We start from the raw sequence: 9,831 nt of genomic DNA, 5'->3' as shown, positions 1-9,831 counted from the left end.
GATTGATTCTGGATCAGGACTCTGGAGGACAGATTGATTATTGATCAGAACTCTGGAGGACAGATTGATTACTGATCAGAACTCTGGAGGACAGATTGATTCTGGATCAGGACTCTGGAGGACAGATTGATTCTGGATCAGGACTCTGGAGGACAGATTGATTATGGATCAGGACTCTGGAGGACAGATTGATTATGGATCAGGACTCCGAAGGACAGATTGATTATGGATCAGGACTCTGGAGGACAGATTGATTCTGGATCAGGACTCTGGAGGACAGATTGATTATGGATCAGGACTACGAAGGACAGATTGATTCTGGATCAGAACTCTGGAGGACAGATTGATTATGGATCAGGACTCTGGAGGACAGATTGATTATGGATTAGGACTGGAGGACAGATTGATTATGGATCAGGACTCTGGAGGACAGATTGATTCTGGATCAGGACTCTGGAGGACAGATGGGGGTTTAGTGTTGAGAGTTCCTGATCTTCTCCATGTTTGACTTTTGTCCTTCAGTGCGTCCCTCCTGGATCAGCTGATCAATACCTGCTCCCCTCTGGACGGGGACTGAATGGACCCCCCGGGACCGGGACACTCACCCCGGTGACCCTCAGCACACCTTCCACGGAGGAGAAGAGCAGGTAGAGGAGGCCGACGGCGGCCAGCCGGTGAACCGTGGTGCCGAGCCGAGGTCTGTGGAGGGAAGAGCAGAGCATGTTCCACCACCGGCCTGCTGAGACTCAACATCTCAACATCTCATCATCTCAACATCTCATCATCTCATCATCTCATCATCTCAACATCTCAACATCTGATGTTGAGATGATGAGATGATGAGATGTTGAGATGATGAGATGTTGAGATGATGAGATGATGTGTTGGTGGGGTGTTGGTGTGTGTCTCTCTGGGTGTGTGTGTCTCTCTGGGTGTTGGTGTGTGTGTCTCTCTGGGTGTTGGTGTGTGTGTCTCTCTGGGTGTGTGTGTCTCTCAGGGTGTTGGTGTGTGTGTCTCTCTGGGTGTGTGTGTCTCTCTGGGTGTTGGTGTGTGTGTCTCTCTGGGTGTGTGTGTCTCTCAGGGTGTTGGTGTGTGTGTCTCTCTGGGTGTGTGTGTCTCTCAGGGTGTTGGTGTGTGTGTCTCTCTGGGTGTGTCTCTCTCTCAGGGTGTGTGTGTCTCTCTGGGTGTGCGTGTCTGTCTCTCTGGGTGTTGGTGTGTGTGTCTCTCAGGGTGTGTGTCTCTCAGAGTGTGTGTCTCTCTCAGGGTGTGTGTTCAGTAGGAACCGGGACCAACTGGCTGTTTGAGCATTAAAGGTTGCCGACTCCTGATCTACAGCAAAACCCTCCGGCCTGCAGCGACACCACCTTTCATCACGCATCAGCAACACACACAGAAAACACGTCTGTGTGTTTTAACGAGCAAATCCAGTAAAACCACAGGCAGATTGAAAGAAATGCTTTTCTGTATTTCTGATTTCATCAAATATTTTACGAGTTTATAACAAATAAAACTCAAATTGTTTGAAGTAGTTCACTTTATGTAGTATGAATGTAAATAATTTAATTACTGTAAAAAAATGAACGTTTCTATTGCGAATCAATGTTTACTGCTGAAAGAAGAAGCTGAAAGAAAATATAGGAGTTATGTTTAGCAGGAAACAGGAAGTGAAATGTTTGAGACGTTTAATTAAACTTAATTGCCAATCACAATCAAGGTAGGCTCCTCCCCTTTGACTCCTCCCACAATCAGGCAGCTCTGCTCTGGTACATGGCACCACGAGAGGAAGAACTTTCTCCTCTTCCCAAGATGGGCGTGTGTGGGCGGAGCCAGTCCAGCTCACACAGACACAGCAGATTCTGAATGCAGCTCCTAGGATCCAATATTCTAATGGAGGAAAATCAAGGAGGCGCTGGAAACTTTGAATACGAGGTTTCTGGACCGAGCAGAGCAGGAGGAGGAGGTGAAGATGGAGGAGGAGGAGGTGAAGATGGAGGAGGAGGAGGAGGAGGTGAAGATGGAGGAGGAGGAGGTGAAGGTCGAGGAGGAGGAGGTGAAGATGGAGGAGGAGGAGGAGGAGGTGAAGATGGAGGAGGAGGAGGTGAAGGTCGAGGAGGAGGAGGTGAAGACGGAGGAGGAGGTAAAGACGGAGGAGGAGGTGAAGATGGAGGAGGAGGTGAAGTTCGAGGAGGAGGAGGTGAAGACGGAGGAGGAGGAGGTGAAGTTCGAGGAGGAGGAGGTGAAGACGGAGGAGGAGGTGAAGACGGAGGAGGAGGTGAAGATGGAGGAGGAGAAGATGGAGGAGGATAAGGAGGAGAAGATGGAGGAGGAGGAGAAGATGGAGGTGGTGAAGATGGAGGAGGATGTGAAGATGGAGGAGAGGAGGATTTTAACATGGTGTGTGTGTGTGTGTGTGTAGGGACGTACTTGACGATGCCGTAGCCCAGACTGACGATGAGAACGAGGATTCGAGCCAAAGATCGTTTGAGGGCAGAGAGCAGCTCAGCAAATATCACAGCACCCAAAACTGTAGACACATACACACACACACACACACACACACACACACACACACACACACACACACACACACACACACACACACACACACACACACACACACACACACACACACACACACACACACACACACACACACACACACACACACACACACACACACACACACACACACAATGTAACCAGAAAGCCTGATTGTAGTCGCCACGACAACGGATACTCTGACTATAGTCGCCGCGGTAACGGATACTGACTGTAGTCGCCGCGGTAATGGATACTGACTGTAGTCACCACGGTAACGGATACTGACCGTAGTCGCCGTGGTAACGGATACTGACCGTAGTCATCTCGGTAACGGATACTGACTGTAGTCGCCACGGTAATGGATACTGACCGTAGTCGCCACGGTAACGGATACTGACCGTAGTCGCCGCGGGAACGGATACTGACCGTAGTCATCGCGGTAACGGATACTGACCGTAGTCGCCGCGGTAACGGATACTGACCGTAGTCGCTGTGGTAACGGATACTGACTGTAGTCGCTGTGGTAACGGATACTGACCGTAGTCGCCACGGTAACGAATACTCTGGTACTCAGAGTAGAACACCGCTTTCTCCAACATGCCCAGGATGATGACGGCCCCGATCCAGAACTGGATCCTCAGCAGGTCCCTCCAGTAACAGGCGCACCAGCAGAGCCAGAGAGCCCCAAACAGAACGTACACGATGCACATGACCATGAAGAACTGAGGACAGGAAGAGGAGAACCTTCAGGAACAGGTCCACCCTGGACTGTCTGTCTGAGGTCTGAGTTGGACCCTGAATGGTCAGTCAGTCTGAGATGAACCCTGGACCGTCTGTCTCAGGTCTGATGTGGACCCTGAATGGTCAGTAAGTCTGATGTGGACCCTGGATGGTCAGTAAGTTGGAGGTGGACCCTGGACGGTCTGAAGTGGACCCTGGGAGGATCTTCAGGAACAGGGACCGAGGTCAGACAGGAAGCTCACCATCATGAGGGGCCAGTCTGCAGGAGACGAGTAGTCCTGAGGTCCTTTCATCTCCACCTTCACTGGAAAACAAGCAGGAACAGGGACATCAAACACCCGTTGACCCTGGAACTTCCTGTTTCTCCAGAGACTCTTCCTCACTGGTGAAAGCGAAGTTGAACTGTTCGGTCTCGTCCTCATCGGTTCCTCGATACAATGGCTGCACCTTGACGATGAACAGATACGGACTGTCGTCCCAGGCCCTGGCCACGGCGCCGATGTCCTGGAACACAAGACCCGAGGGTCACAACCCTTGACCCTTAACCCTGAACCCTGGCCACGGTGCCGACGTCCTGGAACACAAGACTTGAGAGCTCAAAGTTACTTTATTTGTCCCCAAAGGTAGATTTGTTTTACAGATTCTTGTTGGAACAGAAACACGATGAACCAGACAAGCAGATAATTGGTTGAGTGAAAGAATGTCTTCTTTCACTCAACCAATTATCTGCTTGTCTGGTAGAGAAGACAAGAGCTCAATGTTCCACTATTCACCAATAAATAATTAAGGTAAAGATCAGGAACAGATAAAGAGAAACCACAATAAACACAATGAAACCTTACAGAGATAAAAAGCAGTCACGAACATGAACCACGATAAGAAGCTTGAATTTGCGTGGTAGAGGATCGGAGTCACTGTCAATGATTGCTGAAGCTCCTCTGTACCTGTTTAGTGAACAGGGAGGCTGGAAAAGACTGAGACTCACCAAAAAGAAGACTGGACCATTTTACTAGCTGGTTCAGTGAGTTTCTGTCTTTTAAAGATGTCTGACCGAAGCAGACCGCCGAGCAAAAAGACAAAACAGTCAGACCAATAAAAAAAGACTCAGGATTGTTTGGTCAATGTGGAAAAAAGCAGGTTTCCTGAGGCAGTGGGCGACTGACGGCCCTTTTTAAATTTACTCTTTACATTAACCCTGAACCCAGTCCCTTAACTCATAAGAACAAAGTATGAAGATTCTGGTGGGTCAGCAGGTTGAACCAGTCTGTTAGAAGCAGCTTGAGGATTGAAAGTGAAGAACGTCTCACCGGCTTGTCGGACCAGGGGAGGCTCTGATTGGACGAGTCACTCTGAGAAGAGAAGGAGAAGCTGATGAAGTGATCGGTGCTGCTTATTGATCAGGACTGGTACTGGTGCTTCTTATTGATCAGGACCCTGGTACTGCAGCAGACACTCACCTTGGGGCTGGATAGCGGCTGGTACGGGTTGAACTCCGAGTAGTACGCCTGGACACAGTCAACATGTTAAATGTGCTTCATCAGGTCATCAATAACTGATCAATAATGAGCCGCGGGGTTTCACCTTCGGGGACAAGAGGGAGGAGCAGTTGTCGAAGAACATGTAGCCCTGACTGTAGAAGCCGTTCCAACCGTCCTTCAGCATGTGATCCATCCCAAACATGTTCATGGCTTTGTTGTCCTTCAACAGAACCAGAGGATTACAGCGGGAAGTCCAGGTCTGACCAGCTGATCAATACCATGAGACTGACCCCCAGAGCAGGACACTGAAACCCCTCTGACCCAGACCCCGCCCTCCTGAACAAGCCCCTCCCCTCTGACCCAGACCCCGCCCTCCTGAACAAGCCACTCCCCTCTGACCCAGACCCCTCCCTCCTGAACAAGCCCCTCCCCTCTGACCCAGACCCCTCCCTCCTGAACAAGCCCCACCCCTCTGACCCAGACCCCTCCCTCCTGAACAAGCCCCTCCCCTCTGACCCAGACCCCACCCTCCTGAACAAGCCCCTCCCTCCTGAACAAGCCCCACCCCTCTGACCCAGACCCCTCCCTCCTGAACAAGCCCCACCCCTCTGACCCAGACCCCTCCCTCCTGAACAAGCCCCTCCCCTCTGACCCAGACCCCGCCCTCCTGAACAAGCCCCTCCCTCCTGAACAAGCCCCACCCCTCTGACCCAGACCCCTCCCTCCTGAACAAGCCCCACCCCTCTGACCCAGACCCCTCCCTCCTGAACAAGCCCCCCCCCTCTGACCCAGACCCCGCCCTCCTGAACAAGCCCCTCCCCTCTGACCCAGACCCCGCTCTCCTGAACAAGCCCCTCCCCTCTGACCCAGTCAGAGGTCCGATCCACTCCTGGTGGAAGGCAGGGGCAGCAGACTGACTGGAATGTGAAAGGGTCAGAGGTCAGGGTTAGGGTGTAGCAGGCTGACCGGAGGATTGAAGGATCAGGCGTCAGAGGCCAGGGTGTAGCAGACTGACCGGAGGGTAGTAGGGTCAGGGGTCAGGGTTAGGGTGCAGCAGACTGATGGAGGGTAGTAGGGTAAGAGGTCGGGGTTAGGGTGTAGCAGACTGACCGGAGGGTAGTAGGGTCAGAGGTCAGGGTTAGGGTGTAGCAGACTGATGGAGGGTAGTAGGGTAAGAGGTCGGGGTTAGGGTGTAGCAGACTGACCGGAGGGTAGTAGGGTCAGGGGTCAGGGTTAGGGTGTAGCAGACTGATGGAGGGTAGTAGGGTCAGAGGTCAGGGTTAGGGTGTAGCAGACTGATGGAGGGTAGTAGGGTAAGAGGTCGGGGTTAGGGTGTAGCAGACTGACCGGAGGGTAGTAGGGTCAGAGGTCAGGGTTAGGGTGTAGCAGACTGACCGGAGGGTAGTAGGGTCAGAGGTCAAGGTTAGGGTGTAGCAGACTGATGGAGGGTAGTAGGGTCAGGGGTCAGGGTTAGGGTGTAGCAGACTGATGGAGGGTAGTAGGGTAAGAGGTCAGGGTTAGGGTGTAGCAGACTGATGGAGGGTAGTAGGGTCAGGGGTCAGGGTTAGGGTGTAGCAGACTGATGGAGGGTAGTAGGGTAAGAGGTCAGGGTTAGGGTGTAGCAGACTGATGGAGGGTAGTAGGGTCAGGGGTCAGGGTTAGGGTGTAGCAGACTGATGGAGGGTAGTAGGGTCAGGGGTCAGGGTTAGGGTGTAGCAGACTGATGGAGGGTAGTAGGGTAAGAGGTCAGGGTTAGGGTGTAGCAGACTGATGGAGGGTAGTAGGGTCAGGGGTCAGGGTTAGGGTGTAGCAGACTGATGGAGGGTAGTAGGGTCAGAGGTCAGGGTTAGGGTGCAGCAGACTGATGGAGGGTAGTAGGGTAAGAGGTCAGGGTTAGGGTGTAGCAGACTGATGGAGGGTAGTAGGGTCAGGGGTCAGGGTTAGGGTGTAGCAGACTGATGGAGGGTAGTAGGGTCAGAGGTCAGGGTTAGGGTGCAGCAGACTGATGGAGGGTAGTAGGGTCAGGGGTCAGGGTTAGGGTGTAGCAGACTGATGGAGGGTAGTAGGGTCAGAGGTCAGGGTTAGGGTGTAGCAGACTGATGGAGGGTAGTAGGGTCAGAGGTCAGGGTTAGGGTGTAGCAGACTGATGGAGGGTAGTAGGGTCAGAGGTCAGGGTTAGGGTGTAGCAGACTGATGGAGGGTAGTAGGGTCAGAGGTCAGGGTTAGGGTGCAGCAGACTGATGGAGGGTAGTAGGGTAAGAGGTCAGGGTTAGGGTGTAGCAGACTGATGGAGGGTAGTAGGGTCAGGGGTCAGGGTTAGGGTGTAGCAGACTGATGGAGGGTAGTAGGGTCAGAGGTCAGGGTTAGGGTGTAGCAGACTGATGGAGGGTAGTAGGGTCAGAGGTCAGGGTTAGGGTGCAGCAGACTGATGGAGGGTAGTAGGGTAAGAGGTCAGGGTTAGGGTGTAGCAGACTGATGGAGGGTAGTAGGGTCAGGGGTCAGGGTTAGGGTGTAGCAGACTGATGGAGGGTAGTAGGGTCAGAGGTCAGGGTTAGGGTGTAGCAGACTGATGGAGGGTAGTAGGGTCAGAGGTCAGGGTTAGGGTGCAGCAGACTGATGGAGGGTAGTAGGGTAAGAGGTCAGGGTTAGGGTGTAGCAGACTGATGGAGGGTAGTAGGGTCAGGGGTCAGGGTTAGGGTGTAGCAGACTGATGGAGGGTAGTAGGGTCAGAGGTCAGGGTTAGGGTGTAGCAGACTGATGGAGGGTAGTAGGGTCAGAGGTCAGGGTTAGGGTGCAGCAGACTGATGGAGGGTAGTAGGGTAAGAGGTCAGGGTTAGGGTGTAGCAGACTGATGGAGGGTAGTAGGGTCAGGGGTCAGGGTTAGGGTGTAGCAGACTGATGGAGGGTAGTAGGGTCAGAGGTCAGGGTTAGGGTGTAGCAGACTGACCGGAGTGTTGAAGACCTCATTGTAGCAGACGGAGGATCGAAGGTACCAGCTGATGTTGAAGGACACGGTCTTATCACAGGCACTGGAGTCGCCCTGGACTGAGGACAAGATGAGACATTCTCATCACCGCTTCACTTCTCATTCACTGCTTTACTCCTCATCACCGCTTCACTTCTCATTCACTGCTTTACTCCTCATCACCGCTTCACTGAGAATCCCCTCACTGACCAGACTAAACTATCAAAATGCCTCCAAATCGTTTCTCTGCAATAAATAAAGTCAAACATTGAATCAGACGTTCGGTGAAAAGTAAAAGCAGCTCCAGAGCTGCAAAGGAACAAGCGGATCCGGAGTTGAAAGGTGTTGACAGTGGAACCTGCTGGTCCAGTCCTGAGCTTCATGTTGGAGAACCGCTGATGTTTCTATTTGTTCCAGCAGGAAATACTCTCACTACTTCAACCATCACTTTCCCCTCATACATTTAACACTTGATATTAAAATACTGACTGAAAGCTGGAGCCCCCCCCCTCCCCGCCCCCCCCACCCAACCCCCCCCAAAAAGTGAAGCGACTCACACTTCATGAAGATGGTTGTGTTGGCGTACAGCGTCTTCCGAAACACGGCGTCCTGCGTCTGAAACACAACCACAGCCACCAGTCAGTCCAACGCACCTCCACCACACGACAACCACAACACTGCCGTCTGCTCATGTGACAGCTGGTGCTGGTGCTGGTGCTGGTGCTGGTTCTGGTGCTGGTTCTGGTCACGTGACAGCTGTCAGTCGGTTTCTCTTCATGCAGACAGACTGCAACTTGTTACTCAATACTTTTTTTCCCCCAAAACAACCTCACTGTTCATTTTAATTTCAGATCATGCATGTCTTTACTTTTCAACGGAGTTTGAAGTTTGACCTTAGAGATCTCGCAGGGAGAAGGTCGCGTCGCCATGGCGACACGTTTAGAATAAACTGGGTTGTTAAAACTGTGAGACGTCAGTCCAGCACCACCGACACTTTTATTGTTGTTGGGCTCCATCCATTGTCAGCACCGCTGCAACCAGGTAGCAGGGCACTGGAGCCAATCACAGCTCGCCTGGACAGCTGAGGACAGGCTCACCTGACCTGGACAGCTGAGGACAGGCTCACCTGGACAGCTGAGGACAGGCTCACCTGACCTGGACAGCCGAGGACAGGCTCACCTGGACAGCTGAGGACAGGCTCACCTGACCTGGACAGCCGAGGACAGGCTCACCTGGACAGCTGAGGACAGGCTCACCTGACCTGGACAGCCGAGGACAGGCTCACCTGGACAGCTGAGGACAGGCTCACCTGACCTGGACAGCTGAGGACAGGCTCACCTGGACAGCTGAGGACAGGCTCACCTGACCTGGACAGCCGAGGACAGGCTCACCTGACATGGACAGCTGAGGACAGGCTCACCTGCACCTGGTTTTATTTTAGTATAAAACTTAACGGAAGAATCAATCATGCAAAGTGTTTTTCGTGATGTAAAGAGTCAAACTGTCCAATCAATGACTCTGTCAGTGTTCATTGTGTCTGACAGTGGACCTGGTCCCCCCAGTCCCCCTGGTCCCACCAGTCCCCCTGGTCCCCCCAGTCCCCACTGACATGTGGTGGTGGAGACAGGGACGTGCTGATCAGACCACTGGAGGTGAAATCAGAGTAGAAATGATCCCTGGTGTTGATGACAGTGATGCTAGTAGCGAGTTTAGCATCCTGAGCTAACAGCTGTTAGCCTGAATAAAAACCACCGACCGAGTTAATGTCCGCGGACCACACGGAGACCTCGGCCGCCGACCCGGGACGGAGGACCAGGAGGACCAGGCCGAGGAGCAGCAACCAGCGCCGGGGAGCCGGGGAGCCGGCCATCGTCATCCGAGTCCGAGTCCGCGGCAGAGTCCGGCTGCAGGATCCGGTGCACTTCCGGGTGCTACCGCGAGGCGCTCCCCGGTGAGGCCGCCAGGGGGCGCCGGAGCCGCGGATTACCGCCGTCCGCCAGGGGGCGCCGGAGCCGCGGACTACCGCTGGCCGTCAGGGGGCGCCGGAGCCGCGGATTACTGCTGGCCGCCAGGGGGCATCACAACACGGCTGGCTGTTCCCTGACT

General features: G+C 53.4%; 1 protein-coding gene across 1 annotated transcript in view; it reads right to left on the bottom strand.

Moving 5' to 3' along the window:
• LOC308142121 (transmembrane protein 87A-like) overlaps positions 1-9,646 on the bottom strand; it is a 20,073-nt gene extending 10,427 nt beyond the window's left edge. The window contains exons 1-11 of the mRNA XM_080512444.1: positions 9,482-9,646; positions 8,283-8,340; positions 7,708-7,805; positions 4,864-4,980; positions 4,740-4,787; positions 4,590-4,631; positions 3,666-3,786; positions 3,525-3,586; positions 3,080-3,263; positions 2,425-2,524; positions 606-699 (exon numbers count right to left, since the gene is read on the bottom strand). Of these exons, the coding sequence (XP_080368570.1) occupies positions 606-699; positions 2,425-2,524; positions 3,080-3,263; positions 3,525-3,586; positions 3,666-3,786; positions 4,590-4,631; positions 4,740-4,787; positions 4,864-4,980; positions 7,708-7,805; positions 8,283-8,340; positions 9,482-9,601 (1,044 nt within the window). The 5' untranslated portion in view covers positions 9,602-9,646. The remainder of the gene's footprint in view (positions 1-605; positions 700-2,424; positions 2,525-3,079; positions 3,264-3,524; positions 3,587-3,665; positions 3,787-4,589; positions 4,632-4,739; positions 4,788-4,863; positions 4,981-7,707; positions 7,806-8,282; positions 8,341-9,481) is intronic.
• Positions 9,647-9,831: the final 185 nt, after the last annotated feature.

The sequence above is a fragment of the Blennius ocellaris genome (genome assembly GCF_963422515.1).
Source record: "Blennius ocellaris genome assembly, chromosome: 17".
In the NCBI taxonomy this organism is placed as follows: Eukaryota; Metazoa; Chordata; class Actinopteri; order Blenniiformes; family Blenniidae; genus Blennius; species Blennius ocellaris.
The sequence above is the reverse complement of the archived record's forward strand: the minus strand, read 5'-3'. Positions and strand labels throughout refer to the sequence as shown.